Genomic DNA, 25,867 nt, shown 5'->3' with positions numbered 1-25,867 from the left:
TTTTAAAAATTATTTTTTTAAGATTTTATTTATTCATTTGAAAGAGAGCACAGAGGGAGAGTGAGAGGGAGAAGCAGACTCCCTGCTGAGCAGGGAGCCCAATGTGGGACTCGATCCCAGGACTCAGGGATCATGACCCGAGCTGAAGTCAGACACCCAGCTGACTGAGCCATCCAGGCACCCCTAAAAATTATTCTTAACTGAAGTACAACTTTTAGTTTTCTTTCAACCTTGTTGTGTAAGAGGTGAATTCTTTCTGAGGAGATATTTATTCCATGAACATTTAACTGGATATAGAATTTGAGGTTTACTGTTTATTTTGTCTCAGCCCTTAGACAAAATTATTCAGTTGTTTATGACATTCTTTGGCTAACTGTTGAACCTTAGTTGATAACTTATCTTTCCTGTTTTTTTTGTTTTTTAGTATTTCCCTCTCTCCACTCTCCTTCTCTCTCACGTTTTGAAAGCTCACCACAAAAAAAGTTAGTTGTTGGATTTTTGTTTTGAACTCTGCACAGGACACATTCTCTCTCTCTCTTTTTAAAATCTGAGGGCTCATATCTTTAACTCTGGAAAATTTTCACCCATCTTATTTTTGAAAATTCCTCTTATTTATTCCTCTTCTTTTCCATATTATAAAATGCCTATTAGATATGTGCTGGACACCTCATTCTGTCTTTCATGTCTTTTAATTTGTCTTTAATATTTTTCCATCTTGTTCTCTCTTTGCACTAAATTTTATATAATTTCTTCAGTTATATTTCTGGTTTATTAATTTTTTCCTCAGCTGTGCTAATCTGCTATAAAACTTATCCATTAAATTTTTTTTGAAAAAAATTTTTATTAACATATAATGTATTTTTTGTTTCAGGGGGTACAGGTCTGTGATTCATCAGTCTTACACAATTCACAGCGCTCATCATAGCACATACCCTCCCCAATGTCCATCACCCAGCCACCCCATCCCTCCCACCCCCCTCCACTCCAGCAACCCTCAGTTTGTTTCCTGAGATTAAGAGTCTCCTATGGTTTGTCTCCCTCTCTGGTTTCATTTTGTTTCATTTTTCCCTCCCTTCTCCTATGATCCTCTGTCTTGTTTCTCAAATTCCTCTTATCAGTGAGATCATATGATACTCGCGTCTTTCTCCGACTGACTTATTTCACTTAGCATAATACCCTCTAGTTCCATCCACATTGTTGCAAATGGCAAGATCTCATTCCTTTTGATGGCTGCATGATATTCCATTGTATATATATACCACATCCTCTTTATCCATTCATCTGTTGATGGACATCTAGGCTCTTTCCATAGTTTGGCTATTGTGGACATTGCTGCTATAAACATTGGGGTGCATATGCCCCTTTGGATCACTACATTTGTATCTTTGGGGTAAACACCCAGTAGTGCAATTGCTGGGTCGTAGGGTAGCTCTATTTTCAACTTTTTGAGAAACCTCCATACTGTTTATCCACTAAATTTCTAATCTTAACTATTATTAGTCCCTTTAAATATCTATGAGCTCTAATGGGTTATTTTCCTATTAGTCTTCCTTGTCAGTGCTTCCTGTTTTAACTAACTTATATTACTTCTTAATACTAATAGTCTCATTTTGTTCACCTGCTGATTCTCTGTCATGATGGGAATTTTTTAAAAAGATTTTATTTATTTGAGAGAGAGAGCACAAGTAGGGGGAGGGGCAGAGGGAGAAGTGGACTTCCTGGCTGAGCAGGGAGACTAACAGGGGGCTCAAGCCCAGGACCCTGGAATCAGGACCTTAGCTGAAGGCAGATGCTTAGCTGACTGAGCCACCCAGGTGCCCCATTTCATGGTGGACTTTGATTATGAGTTTAGCTGCTGGGAGGAATATGTCTTTAATTCTGTTGTCTTGTGCCCTGCATCCTGAGCATATCTGTGTAGAATGGTTTGCATCTTCTTTGTGGGGATCCAGATTAATAGTAATTGTAAGAGGAGGAGGAAGAAAAGGGGAAGGAGGAAGAAGAATAGGAGGGGTAGGATTATCAGCAACAAGTAACATTTTTTGAGTTTTTATGATTTTCCAGGCATTGTTTTGTGAACTTTATTTATATTAATGGATTTAATCTCCACAGTAACCATACATACATATACAATTATATCTCCATTTTAAGGTGGGGAGTTTTAAATAGATTGTGCAAAAGTCATGCAGCTAATACATGGCAGAGCTAGAATTCAAACCCAAGTCTGGCTCCAGATTGCAACTAACTGCTATGATATTTGCTGTGTTTCTAGACATGTTACTATGCTGAGAGAAGAAATTAAGATCCTTCTCCTATGTCCTGTATCTAGCATGTTCTACATATGCTTGGGCTTTTCATTTTCTATGGAGGATATATATTTTTTAACCCAGAGATTGGGCAAAGAATACACATCCTTACCCTTCCTTGGGGTAGTCAGTGGTTTTACTAGTTTCTATTCCTAGCACTGAGCAGTCCTGTGAATCTTCTGGATTCATGCAGAGATATGAAATCCAGCTTCATAACCCATCAAGTCTAGGTCACAATGTTATTGAAATACCTCTTTGGACAGTTGGATTACTGACATACCATTCATAGTTCTGGCTTTAATTTCTCTTTTCATTTTTAATACCTGAGGATGTTCCTTCCTTTCTCTTTATTTCTTCCATTGATTCTTGGTTTCTTTTCTTTACTGTTTTATTTCTTTTTAAGATTTGGTTATATATTTGAACTTCCTTTTTTTTTTTTTTTGATATATTTTATCCACCATTTCATTGTACTTCTAGATAGAGTTTGGGTGGGTACTTCATTGTATTAGGTTACCGTTTATGGGGAATCTTCAGACTTAAATAAAGAAAATGACCTCCCAAGTAAAAACAAGTCAGAGTAAATAAGTCAAGAAAGAGGAACAAAAAGCCTATATAGGAAACAATGCTAAGAAGTAAAACTAATAAAATATAATCTAAATAATTATTGATATTGTAGTTGTGAATTTTAATGCAATTGTAAGCAAAGTGAAAATGCCTAAGATAGATTTCTAAAATGGAGTACATAGGGTCTAAAACAACAACAAAATTAATAAAAACCTGAACTATGTTCCAGGTGATTTAAAAGAAGCAGAATTTTTGTTTGGATCATTGACCTATTATTGATACAAAATTTTAACAGTGTTTCTGACCTTCCCCCCGCCCCCCGCCATGAGACCTTTAGGACATCTTTATTACCTTTGCTTTTTGCCAATTTTTAATGTAAAAGACATGTAATATTTCACTGTTGACTCTTTAAAAATAGAACTAATTACCAAAGAGAGAAATATACATATGTAATACCATGGCTTAATTTTTAAAAAATTATCTTTTTCTTTTCCAGAACAACTCTCAGCTTTATGATTATTAACATCTGTGGTTTGGGAGCCATGTCAAATATTTGAGATTTCCCAATTCATGGACTTTGGCTTCCTGTTTTGCCATTTACTTTGGCAGGTCAAGAAAAGTTTGCAATTCTTTACAGAGAGAGATAGACTATGCAATGGGAGTTGAATAAATTTTATTTTTTTCCCAGGCTTCATGCACAAAAAATTGACCTGAGTCTTTTTATATAGTTTTTTAGTCCTTGGCAATCTGCTTACTTTTATCTTGTTTATATGCCTTTTGAAATTCTGCATCCCCTATGAACAGAACAGAGAAAGGAATTTGTTCATAATTATTCATTTGTCCAAATTAAGTGTTTCTGTGAGGCAGACTATGGGTTGCTTAGCTTTATCAGGAAAAAAAAATTCAGCTTCAGCACATTCTGCCCATTCAGTACCAATTAGTCAAATAGATCATTGGCAGTTGTGTTTAGGCGTTAGTAGTGAAAAAAAATAGCTAAAGATTTCTCATACACATTTAACTACTTTGTTTGGTTAGTGATTGTTTTTACTTGTTTATTGCACTTTCCCCATCTTGGTCTCATCATGTCCGACAGGCTAGTCCCATTTTCCTTGTTTACCATTTTACCCCTTATCCCTGAAGTTGAAAGGCCAAGTGCACAAACACAGGGTTTGTTTTATTCCCAACCAACCACTGAACCATCATTTCCCTACCAATAATTGGCTTAGGGAAGAAAAGGCAGAAAACAAAACAAGTTCATCATGTGCAGCTTGATCTGACTACACCCCCTTTCAGAAAGCAGCCTGGGTTAGGCGCCCATTTAAGGAATAAATGAAGAAGTAGCAATAAGGAAATTTTAATTGTTGCTGTACACAAAAAGAGAACTGTACGTTGACAGTGTTTCCAGAGTACTTTCCTAATTTTTCTGACAGTAAGTAATGCTCCGTTTTGTTGTGCTATGCCAAGTATGTGGGTGGACACTGCTAAAAATCATCTATTTTTCAGATGTTTCTAAATACTCATATGTATTATATTGAAGACCTAATAACAAACTTTTTCTTTTTATTCCCAACCAACTTTTATTGTGTAGGTACAACAGTAGAATATAGGAAAGTAGTAAAATTTGCTTCTGTACTAGCTGAGGGAGAATTGTCTGAATATTTTGTTATGCAAATAGAAAATAATTTAATTCTGAGATTAGAAAAACTGAAAAAAAATTTCTCGGCTTATTTGCAAACATTTGGGCAAAATTACTTTCCATGTGATATCTTTTTCTTTCTTTCTTTCTCTTTCTTTCTTTCTTTCATTCTTTTTCTTTCTTTCATTCTTTTTCTTTCTTTCTCTTTCTTTCTTTCTTTCTTTCTTTCTTTCTTTCTTTCTTTCTTTCTTTCTTTCTTTCTTCCTTCCTTCCTTCCTTCCTTCCTTCCTTCCTTTCTCTCTCTCTCTTTCTTTCTTTCTCTCTCTCTCTGTCTCTCTATCTCTATCTCTCTCTCCTTACTTGGTAGTTTGTTCCCTCAGTTATTCAGGGACTTCTGAATTCAGAAAATTGAGATGAGTTGTTTTTTTTGTCTGTGTGTCACAATCAGGTTTCAGCTAGTCTGAGTTTGGATTCAGCAAGCTGAGCCTAAAGCTATTCAGCTTAATCTGGAAGGTAATACTATAGGAAAACAGTTCATTGGGGTTACATCTAATGGACATAATTAATTATTCAAATGAATTTAACTAATCAGAATTTTGATTAACTTGATTGGCTCTGGCATTTCTATTTAAATGCAAAAAACAAAAAATTATTATTAATCAGATGAGATATAATTCAATTACTCTATTCATATAGTTGAGTTTCTGTTATAAAAGGTAAGAAAATGTGAAATATCTTACAGGTTCTAAAATCTAATGATATCTTTTCCATTGTTATACTCTGTATTTCTGTAAAATTGTGATACTGGCTACTATCTCCCCACCATTACCCACTCTCCCAAATAGCTTACTATGAGTATATTTGATGTAAAATTTTGCAGGCATGTGTTATTAAAATAATATTTTAAATACATTTTTTGTTGTTCTTAAAGGTAGGAAATATTTTCCCCCAAAATATGATCAAGATTTTTCTTTTCTCCCCTACTTCCCAGGGTTTTTCTTATTACACTTATTTTTCTAGTTTATGTTCCACCTTGTTTCCTTTTCCTTGTTTCTTAATGGCAGGCTAAATGCATATGAAACAGAAAAGTGTGTATCAGCAAACTCAAGCGCTTCTGTGCAAGAATTTTCTTCAGAAATGGAGAATGAAAAGAGAGAGCTTATTGGTATGTTTGAAAGTCTGCCTCTTTCTGCAGTTCACATCATTCTATTTTACTGCCTAATGATGCTCTTAGTTTATATTTTAAGTAGCAGACTGGATTTATTGATTTTGAGGTTGCCTCCCATTGTACATGTTGAACCAAGAGACTCATAACAGTCCGTGACACGTAATGTAGAATTGCAAAAGACTAAAAATATTACTCATTTTTTTTAAAGAGAGTAAGTGAAAATTCAATTGTATGGTAAATTGTAGCAACTTTTAAAGCTGCTACCATATGTAATAAAATTAAAGAAATAATAAAAAGGATGCCTGGCAGAGCGACGTTTTAATTTGGGGGACTTATTTTCAAAGCCATGAATTTTATACACAGAGATTATTTCCAAGAATTATAACCAAGTAATACCATTGATGGTCAGTTTGCATTAGGTAGGTAAGCTTTCTACAGGAAATAACCCCAAATCTCAGGGGCTGAACTCAGCAAAGATTTATTTTTCATTATACTCACAGTCTAAATAAGGTTGGCTGTGAAACTGAAATAGGTCTGGTAGGTGAAGGAATCTCCTCCACACAACCATTCAGGGACCCAGCCTTCTTCTTCTTTTTTTTTTTTTTAAATATTTGTTTTTATTTATTTGACAGAGAAAGACACAGCGAGAGAGAACACAAGCAGGGGGAGTGGGAGAGGGAGAAGCAGGCTTCCCACCAAGCAGGGAGCCCGATGCGGGACTCGATCCCAGGACTCCAGGATCATGACCTGAGCCGAAGGCAGTCGCTCAACCGACTGAGCCACCCAGGCGCCCATGGGACCCAGCCTTCTTAATCTAGGGACTCTGCCATCTCCCTAGGCCTTGGAGACCTCCCCGGGATCTCCTGCATCCAGTCAAACTATCAGGAAGTACAGGGGGATCTCGGTTGTTTGAGTGCCTGATTCTTGATTTCGGTTCAGGTCATGATCCTCAGGATTGAGTCCCGCAGCCGGCTCTGTGCTCAGCGGGGAATCTGCTTGAGGGTCTGTCTCTCTCCCACTCTCCATCTGCCCCTTCCCACCCCCATGCTCTCCTCTCTAAAATAAATAAATAAATCTTAAAAAAAAAAAAAGACCAGGAAGTACAGGGACTGAGAATATAGAAGGTTGTGCACGGTTTCACAAGCCAGGCCTTCAATGGGTATATAGCATTTCTGCTCCCATCCCATTAGCTAGAACTCAATCACTTGGTCCTATTTAATTTTCAGAGGCTGGGAGTGTTGTCTAGCATTGTGCTAAGCAGGAAGAGATTACTGATAATTGGTGAACCACTAGGCAGTCTCTACCACTTAGTTCCTTTTCATGTTGTTTGATTTCCAATACAAGAATGTGACAACTGACAAAAATGTTGCTATTTGCCATCATGAACTCTGTCTGGGATAGTCTGTGTCTTATAAAGTCAGATGCCCATGCATAAGAATTGTCATCCTATTAGTCACCCTGTTAGTTTCTATGATGGCTTCTGCAGTAGTTCATGATTTAATGCAAAAGTTTAATCTAGTGTTGGAGACTGACATATGTGGCAACTATCTCAATATGCATCTTTTGTTGGGTTCCCTTTGCTCTGAAAAGCGGAGAGCAAAAAGAAGCCTACCCTGTGGCAAAATTGGAATTTGTCTTCAGTGGTTCTTTGGTATTGACTGAACTTTTTAAGGGAATATAATCTAAATTCATTCTTTTTTCCCCTGTTATAGGAATGGGCACTCCCAATACTTCTGGGCCTGTACATGGGACTATTTTCACATTTCAGAGAAAACACGTATTTTCCTGAATTGCCTCCTCAAGATCTGGGAAAGGCAGATCATGTTAATAACTCTATAGCTATTGTATATACACCTATCTCTGATCTAACCCAGCAGATAATGAATAAAACAGCATTTGCTTTTTTGAAAGGTAGGTGTACTAATGGCAATAAAGAATTGCTGTTATTATTTTATATCTTTTTGATACAATGTAGACATGTTTAATTTGAACTTACAGTGATCTATTATGCTAATTATTTAGGTATCATGACAGCTTATAAATTTAGTTAGCTTTTTCTTTCCCTCATAACAAGTAGCCTTTTAAATCCTTTCAGCTTGATGGGGGTCCAGTTTAGGGAGGGCTACATTTCTACTGGAATTTACCTAAAACAATAAATTTATTATTTCGGATTTGTAGCATAGTGTTTAGGAGAATATGTCACTTGTGGGTGCAGATGTTCTTAACGTGGAAATACAGTGATTAAGATTGATAACTCAGGAAAAATAATCTAAATAAAAGAAATGAATCATGGTTATTAAACAGTAATTTCAGAACCATGAAAAGTAAGGATGGATAATCTAAAGATATCCTGTCTGTATATGGTATACTTTGTAAACATCTTTAGAGACTTTCATTCTAAATTAAGTCACAGTGCAACTGAGATAACTAAGGTAAAATGTGTATTTCACTCATGGGAAAAGTGGGTGCAGTTTGGCTGTCTGCTCTCTAATCCTCAATTTCTAATAGGTGACATTCATGAGTTAGAGTCACTTTGCGATCTTAGTTTCCTCACAAGGCAAAGATCAGATGAGGTGTCTTTGCTTCAGTAAATCTGACATCTGGAATCCCTTGACTATATAATAACTACTCCAATTACCTCTATTTTTGTATCCCAATTCTCTTACGCATACTTACCCTAGCATAATATTTTTATATACCTGAAACTTGCCATAATACTTACCATTATTAAAAGAAAACACTAAATTCTCATGCAAGTCCCCTGATTCTATAATCTAAAACATTAAAAAAAATTTCCCTCCTTGTCTTTTGGGTTCAGTTTAATTTAAATGGAAAATGATTTTAGTTTAATTCCAGTGAAAAATATATGATGACACAGTTGGATATCACATTCCATTGTGGTGAAACTCTGTATAATCCTGCATGTCTATTTTTACTTTGTCATTTACAGAAAGAAGGATCATTGGAGTACCGAATCAAAAATCCATGGATAAAATACTTCTAGACAATATCACAGGCATTGTGGGAATTGTCTTTAATGACACTTTCTCTTATAAGTTAAAATTTTTTCAGGGATATCACATTCCATTTTTGAAGGAAGATCTTTTCGCAGGTGATTTTGCATATAAAATATCGTGGCATTTTTCATGTTTTTAACATAAGGGATAGGTCAGGATGGGCAACAGAGATGCTTTTGATAGAACATGAGAAAACAGAGAAAGCACATTTTATTGCTAAACTTATTCCAAGGTCAATCATTTATTCCCACCAGAAGATGACTCTTAAAACATTATCGAGTCACCCAACAGATGTAAAGTGAATGCGCAGGTGAATGTTGCAGAGGATACTGAGAGTGATCAAGACTGAGAGGTCCTAGCGTCAGCTGAAGTTCCAGGTTAGCGGGAAAGGCAGACATTGAACAGTTAATGACAAGTGCAAGGAAAGGTGCTGAGGGTGGGAGAATTTGACCAGGGGTTCCTAATAGGCTGTGGGATTAGAGAAGCCCTACCTGGCAAAGTGAGGTTTAAACTAACAAGAAGGAGTAGCACAGGGGGGTGGGGTGGTGCTAAAGGCATTATACTTCAGAGAGAGGAAGGGCAAGTGTAAAGGTCCTGGGGTGACAACAGTCATCTTTTAGTATATATGGGAGAAGAGCAGTTTAGCTGAACAGTGAACATGGAGAGGAATGAGGCTGAAGTTACCCCAGGGCTAGATCCTTTGATGTCCTACACACCTAGGGTGATGGAGGGCTGTGGAGGTACTTTAATCAGGGCGGAGAAGTGAATAGACTCCCAAGCTTAAGGGAGTTCTCTGGATATAGCCCAGAGAGTGGATTGCAGAGGGGTCAGGGAGAACGCAGGGAAACATACCAGGGAGCCTATGGTGGCTGGGACCAGGGTGGAGGCAGCTGAGGAGAGGGAATGGGTTTGAAGACCTTTTAGGAAGCACAATTGATATGACTAAGAATTGGTTCTTTTCCATTCATTCACTGAGTGTCTACTATGTGTCCTGCACTGTTCTGGCCCTGGGGAAGGACGTGAGCAAAACAGAGCCTGCTTGCATGAATCGTTCCAGTCAAGGACAGGGGGCTGGGTAAAACAATGCACTCTGCCAGGTGGTGATAAAACAACAAAGTAAAATAGAGCAGGCTTAGAAGATAGAGCCTGAACGCTCTATTTTAGATGTTGTTACTTACGGTAGCCAGGGAAGACCTCTGTGCTGAATTTGCTTTCGAGAAGAGGTAAGGATAGAGGGAAAGAGTGACCCATGGAACCATCTGTAGGGAGAGGATATGAGCAAAAAAAGTGGTAGCACTAGAGCACATTTAGCATTTTGAGACAGAGCAAGGAATCCCGTATGGTTGGAGCAGAGTGTTTGCTTTCATCATCTTCTTATTTTCTAAGACTTTCTGATAATGTTGGTTATGCTTTTCTTTGTGCTTATAGCTCATTGTTGGAATCTGGACGATGAGCATTCCTGTTCTCTGTCCAAATACTGGAGTAGTGGATTTGTGGCTTTACAAACTGCAATTAATGCTGCTATTATACAAGTAAGAAAAGTTCTAGTCATTAATGTAAGCTAATTCCATAGGCATCAAGGTTTTGATGAAAGATGATATATCTCAGGTTTTCATGTTTATAAAATGAAGCAGGTATACAAATGCTGAAATTGGATTTGGGCAAAGGAACACATTGTTTTTGTTTTTAACTTGAAATTTTCGAGTAGTTTCAGAATGACAAAAAATTGCAAAAACCATGTGCAGGGAGGTCCATGTACCCTTCACCCAGTTTCTCCTGTTATATTTTGCATAACCACAGAACAATATTAAAATCAGGAAATTGATATTGGTATAATCTCCATAGCTTATTCAGATTTCACCAGTTTCTGTTTTTTATTTTTATTTTTAATTTTTTAAAAAAGATTTTATTTATTTGACAGAGAGAGAGACAGTGAGAGAGGGAACACAAGCAGGGGGAGTGGGAGAGGGAGAAGCAGGCTTCCCACTGAGCAGGGAGCCCGATGCGGGGCTCGATCCCAGGACCCTGGGACCATGACCTGAGCCGAAGGCAGACACTTAACGACTGAGCCACCCAGGTGCCCCAGTTTCTGTTTTTTAAATAATGATTTTATTTGTTTAAACCCTACTGTAGATCACAACAAACCACTCTGTGATGGAGGAGTTGATGTCTCTTACTGCTATAAATATGAAGACTTTACCTTTTATTTATAAAGACATTCTTCAAAAGGAGTTGTTTATTTTCTACTGCCTGCTTTACTTTTTTCCATTTATATATTTTTTATCACTTAATGTTACAAAAGAGAGAAAAAAGTGCAAGGATTTTATGAAAATGATGGGTCTGCAAGAATCAGCCTTCTGGTGAGTGAGCAATTCAAGCAGTGCAAATGAAGAATCAGAAATTTGGAAGCAGTAAACAAAGTGTTATTATTTCAAAAGGTTATGGGTTAATCCTGACACATTGGCTCTCTTTTCTTTTGTTCAGATTTTTTTATTTACTCCTTTTAAAATTTTGCTCTGCAAAATAGCGATTATAATTTGCTGAGAGCATTTTCCATGCCTTGAATATATTAAGCTAATGCTGTGATAGAGGTTCCATGAAGATCGAAGAGTAAAAGAGATGCCCAATGTCAAAAGGATGATATGTACCAGAGCTGGGACTCCAACCCAGCTGCCCTGATTGCAACTCTCCTGCTTGTTCTGCCCACAGTTATCATTTGATTCCTCCACACTTCCTCATGTTGAAAAAAGTATGATCCTATAATGGCTAGCTTGTGTTCAGAGGTTTGGTCACCAGGGATATATTTTTTGCAGCACTTAAATGCCATATGTTGGAGTTGAGATAGCATATAAAATGTGCCCAGCACGTACACCACACTTAGAATGGCATAAAAGGGCTTAATAAGAGCATTTGCTTCATATATTGATATATTTGTATCTTGCCTCATTCATAAATGATTTAAATGATTTTTAAATATATATATTTAAACATATGTATATTTATCCAAATATCTATGTGTATTTTTATTATAATAAAAACAAGTAATTGAGGAGTAGAAACAAGGACCTAACAAAATGATAAGTAGGTAAGACTAGCAGATAAAAATGCAAATCATACAAGCTCTAAGCTTCCAACAGGCCAAAGCAGAGAATTCTGCACTGCAATCAGTTACAAAATCCACATTGTCTAGGAAAAGGAAAAAATGAAAAATAATCTGTTTATTTTACCCTAAAAGAAGCTTAACATTTTTCAGTATCAAATCCTGTAAGATATTTCTTTGTATAGTCCCCATATCAAGAAAATTACTCTTTATGAATGTAGGATTACCTGGAACTGATAAGGAGTTATTTGCAAGCCACATGTTCTCTGAAATAAAATTATGTCTAGGAAATTTTAAATTTTCTATAAAGTGTATTTGATTAAAAGAGGGAGTTTTGATTCTCTTATACCTTAATCATGAAATAGAAAAAGAGGAAACTGTTTCTGAAATGAAAAGGGAAGTAGAAAAGTGGTTTGCAGTGGAACTTTGGCAAATGCAAAGGAATGAATGGAGTCTATTAGGAGGGAAAAGGGGGGAAATCTGTGTAAAAAGGACCATTTTTCAGTCCAGGGAATATCCTGTGGGGCAGCATCCCTGCAGTCACCCAAAAATAGATAGGCACAAGTCAACTCTAGATTAAAATCAGAAAGGTATTGGATATTCAGATGTGGGTTCATTCTCAGGATAAATGCTTCCTAGTATTCATGTAACCTAAATTTAACAAAATAGTTTTATATGTCCTTAAAACTAAGAAGGAAAAAAATCCGAAATGTTTTTATTAAGTACAGGGTGTCTGTTGGAAATAAACTTTTTGGCAACCTTTTTTTAAGTAATGTAATAAATGTGAAATGCATCAGCATTTATTATTTCAGTGTGATACCTGAATTACTTTGTTTTTATCATGAAGGTTTTCAATGCTTTATTAACATCTTCCCCCCCCCCCCGCAATTCCCTGCAATGAGTTCCCTTTTCTAGGTAATGTTTTAAGTTCCTTCATTTCTAATTCTCCTACTCTATAGATTTTCAATTCCTACCTATAGTTGTTCCCTTCTGTACTCAGGAAGTGGATTCTGCAAAATGCAATATGCTTTCCAAAAACGCTGATGTTTCTGACAAAGGCTGAATCACTGTAATGACATGACCTTTAAAAAGAAGTCGAATAAGCAGTAATTAAACCTATTGTACTGGGACATATTGATGCAAGTTCCTGGTTTTAATAGTCTTGCTATTTTTTTCAGCTGTTGAATTCTTATTTAGTTGGAGGCAATTTTATATAGAGGAAAGAGCTGTGGACTAGGAAGGACTGCAACAAATCTTAGCTTTGTTATTGATTTACTTTGTTGACCTTGAAAAGACCCATTAAGTAATAAGAGGAACTACAGGTTTACTTATCTGGAAAATGAGAAGCTTGGACTCAAACACCCTGCAGGCTCGTTAGATCTAAGACTGAATACTATTTCTTAATAACTACCTCATAAACATGTGAACACCAGGACATCTAAAGCAAAGCAGTGTGAACACTTAAGGGTATACCATTATTTATGTCAGTTTAAAAAATAAATCATAAATAAGAATAGCAATAATAGGATGGGCTTCGTGGCATTATGAAATTTCAATTTTCTACTACTAGGGAGAGTGGAGGTCCTGCCGGCTGAGATCCTCAAAAGTGGTCAATTATCATCTGCCCCAATGCTTCCACGGTTACTTGATTGATCAGCAGCTGTTAAATTTCCTCCCACTTCTACAATTAGAACATCTCGTTAATATGTGATAACACTAAAGATAGAAAAAGCTTAATCTCTTTAATTTAGCAGTTACACCTTAGAGAAACTTTTGTGCATTTTCCAAAAAAGACAAGTACGAGAGTATTCTTTTTTCCTTTTTTTTTTTTTAAATTACTGTCAGAGGTAGAATTTAGTGATTCATCAGTTGCATATAACACCCAGTGCTCATTCCACCAAGTGCCCTCCTTAATGCCCATCATCACCCAGTTACCCCATGCCCCCACCCACCTCCCCTCCAGCAACCCTCAGTTTGCTTCCTACAGTTAAGAGTCTCTTACGGTTTGCCTCCCTCTCAATTTTCATCTTATTTTATTTTTTCTTCCCAAGTACAAGAGTGTTCTTAGCAACAGTGCATCAGAAATAAAAATTGGAAACAACCTAAATGTCCATGGGCAGGAAAACTTTGGGATATATTCAGAAAATGAACTATTACACAGCAGTGTATAACATTGTATATGTTGATTTATAAAGGCAAGCAGCAGAAGGACATATGCAAAATGATATTATTTATGCAGTGTTCATCCTATTTATACAATATGTGAACCCGGAGTGGATGTCTAGCCAGTAGGCAGCAGAACAGCCATGCCAATGTGGTATTAGCAATATTGTAGTTACTAATCTAGGTGGCAAGTAGAAGGGTAAATATTGTACTGTTCTTTAGATTCTTTTATATGTTTCAAATATTTCATAATGAAGTTAAAATAATTGAAATAAATTTTTGTCTTTTCTTTTTAGGCTCTCCTGTGGCTTAATCTATGCTGGCTTCATCTTCATTATTTCCATAATGATTACAGTTATTATAACATCTACCCAAATTATAGTCATGACGGGCTTCATGGTCATATTTACACTCTTTTTCTTATATGGCTTCTCTTTGGTAAGTTCATACATTTATTACCACATTCTCTGCTTTAGATCTTAGCTATCTGTAGCAAAAATTAATTTCTCTGGAGGTTATTACAGTTATTTCCTTCATGTCCATTTTGTGTGTGTGTGTGTGTGTGTGTTTGCTTGAGAAAGTCTCAATGAGTGTGAGAAAATGAGGTAATGTAAATAAAATTGGACCTCTCTTCTGCATAAAGTTCTGAATTAATGAAATGATGCATCAAAAAGAAAAAAAAGTCCTGATTCTGAAAATATTTTGACTCTAAGACTTTTCTAGAAGATTTTAGTGAGGATGCCCTTGAGGGGTGGACCCATCTCTTTTCCCCAAAGGTTCTCTGTAATATGGTGGCTTTCACAGTATCTCCCTCTGACACTCCACCTTGCCCTCACTCTCCGTGTCATGACTCTTCGTTCATAAAACAAGGGCCTCTAAATTCTGCAGAGGGTACGTAGATGCTTTTTGTCAAAACATTAATGTAGGTGCTTTCAATGTTTCCAAGTCTGCATTTCTATTCTTTCCTCAACTCTCATACAGCTTTTCCCCGCCCTTTCTTAGCAACTAAAGCCCAGTAGCTGAGGAGGGCAAAAAAAGAGACTCTTTACAAAAGCGTTGAGGGAAGGGCTGAGCATTGTTGTACCTAAATATTTTCATCACTGTCTTACTGATAAGTACTTATATTATGATCTAAAGATCGGTATTTTATTGTGCTGCCAATGATTCTCAGTGAACTAAATCTGTTTAACGACTAGATGTCTTCTCTCTCTTTCAGATAACTTTAACATTCCTGATGAGTGTGTTGTTAAAGAAAACTCTCCTCACCAATTTTGTTATGTTTCTCCTCAATGTCTTTTGTGGGGGTGTGGGATTCACTGTATATTATAGACAACTTCCTTCCTCTTTGGAGTGGATTTTGAGTATTTGCAGCCCTTTTGCCTTCACTGCTGGAATGAGTAAGGTAAGGATGTAGTTAATTGGTTTATTACTGAACTTTCAAAAGAATTTGATATTTCATTACTCTTCATAATCACTCTTTCAAATTAAGAGCATTTATTCTAAACAATTTTTTCCCTAAAGTTAGATTTGAAGATGTTATTATTGCATTGTAGAAAATCATCACACAAGGAAACTTGAACAAAAACGTCTTAACTAAGACAGATTTTCACATCTCAGGTGTATTTTCATTTTGAAGTATTCTCTTCTTGTTTTTCATATGCAACTGTTTACCTTTCCTTGTACTTTATATATTGAAGGCATTCTCTAGTTTATTAAAAACTGTTGTGTAAACCTCTGTTTGAACCTCAAATCTGAAAAGTTTTCAGGACTATAAAGAGTTTAGCAGTGAGGTCATATGATAAATGTCTTTCTCTGATAACATAATAAAAAAAAAGTATATGAGGGCGCCTGGGTGGCTCAGTCGTTAAGCGTCTGCCTTTGGCTCAGGTCATGATCCCAGGGTCCTGGGATCGAGTCCCACATCGGGCTCCCTGCTCGGCAGGAAGCCTGCTTCTCCCTCTCCCACTCCCCCTGCTTGTGTTCCTGCTCTCACTATATCTCTCTCTGTCAAATAAATAAATAAAATCTTAAAAAAAAAAAAAGTATATGAAAAAAATGCTAAAAAAAAGAGTTTAGCAAATAATTATAAAGTATATCAAAATACTCATGAGCTAGATCAAGAAATGGAAGGATGCCACAAGTCCAAAACTTCTCCAAACACTCCTTCCTCCTAAAGATGAAAGTGTTGTGATCATCACTTCCTGCCTTTTCATTTATCACCTAATGTGTGTTCCTAAGTATAATTTTTTAGTGTTGCCTGTTTTCAACTTTATATAAGTGATACTCTACAAAGTGTTTTTTTTTTAATCTGGCTTTTTTCCCCACTCAACATTATGTTTTTAGATATCATCCACAGTTGGAGTGTCGCTGTAGTAGAGTGTTCTGTAGTATCCTATTGTGCGACTGTGCTGTCGATTTTCTTATTGATGAACAAAAATATTTTCCAGTTTTTGACTAATATTAACTCTGAAAAAAAAATTCTTATACATATTTCCAGTGAATATGAGCATTCAGTTCTGTTTGGTATATACGTAGGAGTTGAATAGTAGGACCTAGGGTGTGTATATCTTAATCTTCCTTATTTTTTTATGAAATTTAATTCTCTTTCATATGTGTAGAGGTATTTTGGTTTTTCTCTTTTATAAAGTACCTATCCAGGTCTTTCCTCCCATTTTTTTAAAAAGATTTTTTTTTTATTCACTTAAGAGAAAGAGCGCAGGAGAGAGAAGGAGTGAGAGCGAGAGCATGAGCAGGGGGGAGGTCAGAGGCAGAGATAGAAGCAGACTCCCCTCTGAGCAGGGAGCCTGACAAGGGGCTCAATCCCAGGACCCCAGGATTGCAACCTGAACCGAAGGCAGACGCTTAACCAGCTAAGGCATCCAGGTGTCCCTTTCCCCCGTTTTTTAACTGAAATTTTTTCTTTTCCTTATTACTTTTTATGGATTTCTTATATATACTGTATATGAGACATTTTTCAGTTATTTGTTGCTGACATTTTTACTCTCTTAACAGTGCTTTTAATGAACAAGTTTCTTAATTTTGATAAAGTGCAGTCTGTCAAGTTTTCTTCTCTGTAGAGTGCTTTTGTATCTTTAAGAAATCATTGCATTCCCCAAGATTATAAAGATATTCCCCCATGTTTTTATCTGGAAGCTCAGTTGATTTTGCTTTTATATTTAGATATAAAATCCATTTCAAAATAACTTTTGTGTATCTATAGGTAGAAGGAATATTAATTTTTCTACATGAATATGCAATTTCTTCTGCTTCATTTATTGAGAAGGCCATCCTTTCTTTGAACGGACTGTAGCATTTCCTTTGTCACAGCTCAACCAATCATGTATTGACCTGTCTATCTTTGCACTGTTGCCACATTGTCTTGTTTTTGCTGATGTGTCTTGCTATCTGGTAGTAATAATTTTACCACTTGATTTTCTTTTCCAAGAGAGCCTTTTCTATTCTAGGTTCCTTGAATGATGTAAATTTTAGAAGTAACTTATCAAGTTATACACACATGTATGTGCGCACAAAGCTGTTGACATTTTGATACAGTTGAATTTTTCAATCAATTGGAGGGAAATTGACACTTTTTAAAAAGATTTACTTATTTATTTGAGAGAGAGAGAGCACTTGCGGCAGGGAGGGGCAGAGGGAGAGGGAGAGAGAGAATCTCAAGCAGACTCCCCACTGAGCACAGAGTCCATCCCTGGGTGTGTGTGGGGGGGTTGGATCCCTTGACCCTGAGATCATGACCTGAGCTGAAATCAAGAGCTAGACGCTTAACTGAATGAGCCACCCAGGCGCCCCAACACTTTTTTAAAATCATGAACATGATATATCTTCACATTCATTTTCCCTTAGTAATTGTTTTAGTTTTAAGTATTGAGTCTTGCACATTTTTTATATAGTCCAAAGTTTTTGATACTTTTGTTGCCATTATAAATAGCATCTGTGTTTAAGTCCTTATTTTTAAATGTTTGTTGTTAATGTAGAGAGATGCAACTGATTTCTGTAAATTGGCACTGTATCCGGTATTCTTGCTATATTCTTTTCTTAAAACTAGTATTTTTCTGGACTTTATCTTGAGATTTTCTTACATATAGTCATGATGTCTACAAATAATGAGGGTTTATTTTTTCCTTTTGCAGTTCTTATGCCAGTCACTTATTTTTCTTGTCTTATTGCAGAGACTGGGACCTTTAGTACAATGTTAAATAGAAATGCAAGCAAAGGAAAGGCTTTTAACATTTCATAATAAGCATGATTTTTGTTGTTGGTCCTTGTACATCTATTTTACCAGATTAAGGAAGTTCGCTTATTTTCTTAGTTTTGAAAAGACTTTATTGTAAATGGATATTAAATTGTATCAAATGTGTTTTGTGCATCTATTTGATTAAACACACTAGTGTCTTCTTTGATCTGTTTTATGTTGAATTACATAGATTAATCTTCAAATGTCACCCCAGACTGTGTTCCCAGAATAAACTCAACTTTGTCATGAAATGTAAGATTTTAACATAAGTAGAGTTGTATATTGTCTAGCGTGAGGAACTGGGCTTGAGAGCTGGACTTCCTGTGTTCTGAGTTCACCTTTACTGCTCCTAACTATGTGATTTTGACTTTGGTTGGTTAAGCTACTCAATTTCTATTTGCCTCACTTTTACCATATGTAAAATGCACATAAAAATAATAAGGCTTGTTCTGGGGGTTATGATGAGGATTTAATGAGATATTTTTTTTAAAGATTTTATTTGTTTATTCATGAGAGACAGAGAGAGAGAGAGAGAAGCAGAGGGAGAAGCAGGCTCCCAAGGAGCAGGGAGCCCAATGCGGGACTCGATCCCAGGACTCTGGGACCATGACCTGAGCCGAAGGCAGACGCTTAACCGTCTGAGCCACCCAGGTGCCCGGATTTAATGAGATATTATAAACAGCCTTAGAACAACACCTAGAACATAACACTTATTATTACATGAGAGAATTATAAACATATCTTTATTTGCAGTAATAACTAGAAAAAGAAGTTCTCTTATCATTATTCTACTAAGATGTTTCGAATCTTCATATTCTTTCTAAATATTTTTTGCTGCAAAGAATAAATATTTTGCAATATTACAATGACTTTATGAAAACAAGAAAATGACTTATCATTTAAATTCCTATTCTTAGGGGTGCGTGGGTGGCTCAGTTGTTTAAGTGTCTGCCTTCAGCTTAGGTCATGATCCCAGGGTCCTGGGATCAAGCCCCGTGTTGGTCTCCCTGCTCAGTGGGGAGTCTGCTTCTCCTTCTGCCTCTTCCCCCTGCTCATGCTCTCTCTCTCAAATAAATAAATAAAATGTTTAAAAATATCCCTATTCTTAGAATATTGTATTTTTTAAGTTGGTATTTCCTTCTAATAGTCCCTGGATTGCTGTCAAATAGAAATAGTTACACCAGTAACTTCATTATAAAGCCTTCTCAAAAAAGCTGTTTAATAAAATGATAATTCTTGCTGCTATGCTGAATTATTTGTATGTATTTATCTTAAATATTTATTAATTACTATTTTTGTCTGAATCTTAGATTATCTACTTGGATAATACTATGAATGGTATAATTTTTCCTGACCCTTCAGGAGACTCGTATGTAATGATTGCAACTTTTTCCTTATTGGCTTTTGATGCACTTTTCTACTTGGCATTGGCATTATACTTTGACAAAATCTTACCCTGTAAGTAAAAGTGGCTTTTCTCTGACCTCTGCACGTATTTATCATATTGTACATTTTTACTGAGGGTTATATAAATGTATATTAAGCAATAAAAAATAACAAATATTTCCCATCACAAGCTGAATGAGTTCTTTATTTCTACTTGATAGTTCTAATGGTTTGAATTTATATGTAAAAACAATTATTCTTCTGATTTTAATAATATACATTACAAATATACAGTAATTAAATGTTACTTTTTTCAAGAATCCCTGAACATGTTTTCAAAGAATGATATTTAAGATTTGTTTCACAACAGGCTGAAATAAATTAGTTCTTAACATGGCTTTGGCTAGGGTAGAGCCATCATATGGTGAAAATGCTTCTTAATAAATAGTTCTTGGGACAGCTGGGTGGCTCAGTCAGTTGAGCATCCAGCTCTTGGTTTCAGCTCAGATCATGATCTCAGGGTTGTGGGATCGAGCCCCATGTTGGGCTCACTGCTCATCAGGGAGTCTGCTTGAGATTCTCTCTCTTTTCTCCTCCCTCCACCTGTGCTCTCTCTCAAATAAATAAATAAATCTTTAAAAAAAAATAAATAGTTCTGACAAGAATGTGGGGCAGATTGTAAACTGAACCACTAAAAAGGGCTTCATGTATGGAATAATCAGGTTCTCCCTTATTCCCCCTAGGAGGAACATTTCAGAAGGGGAGATGTCCATCCTTTAAGGAAATAACAACATAAAAATTAGAAAGAACATTTTCAGCATTATTCTGAACTTTTTTGTATGTTGTTCATATTTACAGAACTATATTACTAAGTTAAATTTTCTCTATCTTACAAACAAAAATTTCCCAAGTCCAGAATTCCTTCACACATGCTAAAATCAGAACGCTTTTTTCCTTGCACAATCTTATTTATTTATATTATTTTTTATGTTCTTTCCACTTCATATTTAAAGCTGTCTTGTATGTTTCTATGCAATTATTTTATATATTCCTATCTTTCTGTGACTTCTGGTTTAATATCTTAAAGCTCTTCATAACAAATCCTACTTCATTGTTTTAAATTTGGAAAATGACAATATATTTATCCTGAACAGATACAATTTCTTCCTGTACTTTGCATTCCCATACCATATGGATTTCAGTATTATGTCCAATCATATTGTTGTGATCAAGTGGTTTCTTTCTTTTTCTTTCTTTCTTTCTTTCTTTCTTTCTTTCTTTCTTTCTTTCTTTCTTTCTTTCTTTCTTTCTTTCTTTCCTCCTTTCTTCCTTTCTTCCTTTCTTCCTTTCTTTCTTTCTTTTTTTTGTTAGAGAGAGCACCATGAGTGAGGGGAGGGGCAGAGGGAGAGAGAAAATCTTAAGCAGGCTTCATGCTTAGTGTGGAGCCTGATGCGGAGCTGGATCTCACCACCCTGAGATCATGAGCTGAGCCAAAATGGAGAGTTGGTTGCTGAACCCAGTGAGCCAACCAGGCGCCCCTGTGATCAAGTGATTTCTTAAGTTCACAAACATGTTTCAGTTGTTTTTATGTGCTGTATTAGGGCTTTCCCCCCAAATATTTGGTTTCATTCATCCTAAATAGCTTTTAGGTCATACTTTTTCAGATCTTTGGTTTATATATACTTTCTTGAAAGTTCTATTATACTATTTAACTTTTGTGATAGTATGTTATTTCCTTTGAATTTTTATTGTTTACTTCATGACAAGTTTTCTTTTCAATAATAGGAAGTTATAAAGAAAAGAATTTCTCTATGATGCTTAAAAGTCTAAGATACTCTGCACTGTTTTGAATAAGGCTTCTTTACTCATTGTTCTAATCTTACTGATCCAGTATTTTATTGCCTCTTGATTAATTAGATGGAGATGAGCGCCATTATTCTCCATTATTTTTCCTGAACTCATCTTGTTTCCAACACCAGAGGACTAATAATAAGGTCATCGAGAAAGAAATAGATCCTGAGCATCCCTCTGAGGATTGTTTCGAACCAGTAGCTCCAGAATTCCAAGGAAAAGAAGCCATCAGGTAATCACACTTACAGCAACATACGGGTGCAAGGCAAACGAATTATTGACCAACAGCAACCAGGTGAGCCTGGACAAAATATTGAAGAAGAAATTTGTCTTTGTTAATGTTACTTTGAACTCTTCCATGTGTCCACCAATGTCTCCTGATTGCTCCTTGTAAGGAAAATTCTCTTTGCTTTGCTCCATATGTTACCACATCACCCTCCATCTTGTCTCCCTCCTTATTTCTGTGTTGATTCCCCTTTTCCCAGGTGCTCTCGCCTTTATAACCAATGAGCACTTCCTCTTTCCCTAGCCACCTGTTAGCTATACACATCTGAAAGTAGAGAGGAACTCATGCAGAGTTCAACCAGAATCAGTATCTTGGGGCTACGTAAAAATATCTGTTTTTTATTCACAACTGACTCCCTCTCACCTATAACACCCCTCCCAATTTTTCCTTCTCTGGGGGCATTTGTATGCACAACTATCCATTCCTATAACTTTAGCTCATTCATGCAACATTCCCAGGACATAGGCAGGATGTCTGCCCCAAACAAATGGCTGTCTCTGAAATCCAAAAACAACTGGCTGCTCCTAAATGGAAGTTTCTTTATTAAAATAAAGCATAAAACCCCCATTTCAGTGGGTGACCCCCTGTGCGAAGAAAGGCAGAGATAAAATACACTGTCAAATTCAACACCTTTTAAGCCTTTCTTTTTTATATTTCCTGACTCTTTGGTTAAACCCCACCACCACCACCCCCACTGCCAGCATCCTGGTTGAATAAATGTCCTTACCTTTATTTTGATTCATGCTCAGAGGAAAGAGTGGCTAAATTCTGTTTCCCTTTGAATTTGAAGATGCACTGTAATGAGCTTACGTAGTCATGACATCTCTAATCTGTTGAGCCTGGTTCCTGCCTTGTCCTGCAATAGTTTCCTTTGGGATTCTAATGTGATTCATGTTGGTAATCATTCAGAGAGGTGTGTGTGTGTGTGTGTGTGCACATGTGTGTGAGATTCAGATGAAACCTTTAGATGTGGGAGCCTAACGCTCAGGGAAAAGGATAGGGTCAACATTAGGTTGGTGTTGAAAGCACGAGAATCAATAAGATAACCCATCAAGAGGGTCTAGAATGAGAAGACCAGAATGTACATGGAGAACCATGTGGAAGACCAAGATGATGTGTTTGGCAAAAGAAGAGGAAACAGAGAAGGGATATTTAGAAAGGAAGGAAACCAGTAAGTCGAATGTTACCTTGAATGTAGACACTTTCAACAAGGACAGCGTCACCAATAGCGACTGATCATCCCATAAGTAAGGAATAGAAAAGTCTTTGTTGCATTTGGTGATTTAGGAGGCCTCCAGTGATTTCAGCATGAAGAGGTTTACTACAGTAATGGACTCAGAAGCCAGAGTGATTGAGGAGAAAGGGAGAACGTGGATATGGCAAGTTTATATTCTTATTTTGAAAAATGTTTGAAAATAAGGGGAGGAGAGAAATCTGATTGTATCCAAAGCAGAATTACAGGCCAAAGAGAAGCTATCAGAGAGGAAACTATAGAAAATGCAGGTGACCAAAAAAAAAAAAGAAAGAAAGAAAGAAAGAAAATGCAGGTGACAGAGTGTCTGATTAATGAGCAAGTTTGGAGGGAATGGGAAGGGATGGGAGGTGATAGTTAAAGTGCAGATAAATGAGCTGATCTTGTACAGAGTAGAAAACACCAAATATTCTAAGGCTAGAGGAAGAAAGTGAGAACAATTCCAAAGTGTTCTGCTTCTCTAAGCAAAACACTAATCATTTAATTGTAACTTTCCAAAGAGACTTATTTTCTCTCTCAGGGGAAATGATTAATCAAAAATAAGTCTTTGTCTTTCTAGTAGACTAGTTATGCCATCCCTTATTTCACAAGAAAAGGTTGATGCATCTGTCACTTTAACTGGGATTGTTTCTGATGCCTACTATCTCCATGTTGGCTGAGTAAACACCACTTCTGTCATTTCAGAATCAGAAATGTTAAAAAAGAATATACAGGAAAGTCTGGGAAAATGGAAGCATTGAAAGGTAAGGACAAACATTTCATTGTTTCCTCGACTTCTTTATTATAAAAAATGGAGAAAATTCCATGTGAAAAATTTGTAAATGTAGATGAGCAAAACAGAGAAAAAAAAAACAATACAAAAAATCTAACTCCACCCCTTGGAGATTAACCGTGATTAAGAGCTTGCTATAAAATCCTTCTGGATGTTTCATGGCTCTATTAATTTACAAGAATGGGGTCATGCAATGAAAAGTGTGATTTCACTTTGTTTTTAAAGATGAGTTTGCTAAAAACCATATTGTATTTTATTTGCACTACGAGGAAAGAACATCTAGACTTAAAATTGATCATTTTTTATACCAGCCAGGGAATCTACATAGTTTCTATATACTGGTGAGATTAACTCTAAAACAAGACGAGTAACACCAGAGACCATGAATTAAATTTCACAAGTCACTATCCCTGGGGCAAACACAGTTATAATTTTGAGCCAACCAATGTATCTGATACTAAATTCTAACAAATACAGTTTTCTATAACAAACAGCTAAGTAAGCATCCAAGTTAGTGGCTACATTTCATAGATGTAGTGTCTACATTGCTTTTATTAATAATGGTTTTTAGGAAGAATGTAATTGATTTTTACAAGAAATGGAAGCCTTAAAACTTTCCAAAGAATATCCACAGATCTGCCCTAAGGTTGTGAGTTGTCCGTCCAGTGTGTGTGCATTGCATTTATTTTCTAGCAGATAGTGTCCCTTAACTCGATCTTATTTATTCCTCTGAGATCATTTCTCACTTTGAGTGTCAGCAAATTTATTCTCACCCCAAGTTTGTCCCATCCAATGCCATCTAGATCTGTGGTTTTTCTTTCTTTAATTTTAGCCAAGGATATATGGAAGTAGTTTTTAAATTTGTCATTTCAATTTCCAGAGCGCATTATGAACTACTTTTGTACTCATCAATAACCATGAGCTACTTTTTACATCTAGACATCTTCAAAAAAAAATTTAAAAATGAAAAGTGATGTCCGTGCATGGAAAACTATATGAATAATCACCAACTACAGCTGCTCTTTGGGAAGTAAATGGGGAGCTGTGCTCTCTGCACCTTCCCCCCATGCTGCTAGTTCCCGTAGCAATTCTGGAACACCTTTGGGGACACCCACTGAAGTCCTTACCTATAGCCCACCTTTCAGTGGTTAAATAGGATTCTATTGTATGGCTACCTCAGTTTCCTTACTCATGTACAAAATGTGGCTTGTTTCCAATTTTTCACTATCCTAAAAAAAACTCTGTAATGAGCCTCTTGTTCAATATTTGTAAATATTATTATTTCCTGAATATAAATTTCTAAAAGCAGATTATGCAAAGGGATTATATTTTTAAGCTTCTTCTTCATATTTCAAATCATTTCCCTTCAAGCTTATAAGAATTTATACACTTGTGGGAATAGCAATATTTAAAAACAACAACAATAATAATAGCAACAAACGCTTAAAGTTTATCGAGTACTTAGTGTGTGCTCGCAACTATAATAAGTGATGAACATAAACTTTTTTTCATTTAATCCTATGAGATACATAGTATCTCTCCCATTTTGCAGGTGAAGAAACTGAGGCTTATATTTCTTTTTTTTTCTAGTTAATATGGATCAGTTCCAAGATAGATATCATCAGTTTTCTTTTACCCTGGAAAACACCATTTTTTTCCATTTAAAAACAGTAAATGTAAAATTGGTTGAGGTATTTGATTAGTTGTCCCAATATTATTTATTAATTAATTCATCTTTTTGATGAATTTAAAATTAATCTTTATTTTTTATGTTTACTTTGCACCATCTTAGGCTTCTTTTGTCTTCCATCAGTCAGTGTATCCTGGAGTAGTAACATTATTTTAATTATAATATTTTACTCCACTGGTTACTGTATTACTAACATATTATTTTAATTATTATAGTTCTCCAACTTTTTTTTAAGATTTTATTTATTAGAGAGAGAGAGAGAGAGTGAGCGAGCGAGAAGAGGGGTCAGAGGCAGAGGGAGAAGCAGACTCCCCGTTGAGCAGTGAGCCCAACACGGGGCTTGACCCCAAGACCCTGGGATCATGACCTGGGCCAAAGGCAGAGGCCCAACCAACTGAGCTACCCAGGCTCCCCCATTCTCCAATAT

The 25,867-nt window shown here is 36.2% G+C and overlaps 1 protein-coding gene across 7 annotated transcripts in view; it reads left to right on the top strand.

Annotated features, from left to right (window-relative positions):
• ABCA6 (ATP binding cassette subfamily A member 6) overlaps window positions 1-25,867 on the top strand; it is an 80,174-nt gene that overhangs the window by 5,661 nt on the left and 48,646 nt on the right. For 4 of the 7 annotated variants that reach the window (XM_064582445.1, XM_064582443.1, XM_064582444.1 and 1 more), the window contains exons 2-11: window positions 5,568-5,668; window positions 7,384-7,582; window positions 8,622-8,783; window positions 10,117-10,220; window positions 10,822-11,048; window positions 14,248-14,389; window positions 15,168-15,353; window positions 19,514-19,661; window positions 21,507-21,672; window positions 23,663-23,721. In XM_064582445.1, the coding sequence (XP_064438515.1) occupies window positions 5,573-5,668; window positions 7,384-7,582; window positions 8,622-8,783; window positions 10,117-10,220; window positions 10,822-11,048; window positions 14,248-14,389; window positions 15,168-15,353; window positions 19,514-19,661; window positions 21,507-21,672; window positions 23,663-23,721 (1,489 nt within the window). In that variant the 5' untranslated portion in view covers window positions 5,568-5,572. Of the gene's footprint in view, window positions 1-4,103; window positions 4,297-5,567; window positions 5,669-7,383; window positions 7,583-8,621; window positions 8,784-10,116; window positions 10,221-10,821; window positions 11,049-14,247; window positions 14,390-15,167; window positions 15,354-19,513; window positions 19,662-21,506; window positions 21,673-23,662; window positions 23,722-25,867 lie in introns of those variants that run through there. The other 3 variants (XR_010408445.1, XM_064582441.1, XM_064582446.1) reach the window with 1 other exon arrangement.

This window comes from Mirounga angustirostris, unplaced genomic scaffold (genome assembly GCF_029215605.1).
Source record: "Mirounga angustirostris isolate CCGP_5_RB_7025 unplaced genomic scaffold, mMirAng1.0.hap1 SCAF_17, whole genome shotgun sequence".
Lineage (NCBI taxonomy): Eukaryota > Metazoa > Chordata > Mammalia > Carnivora > Phocidae > Mirounga > Mirounga angustirostris.
The sequence above is the reverse complement of the archived record's forward strand: the minus strand, read 5'-3'. Positions and strand labels throughout refer to the sequence as shown.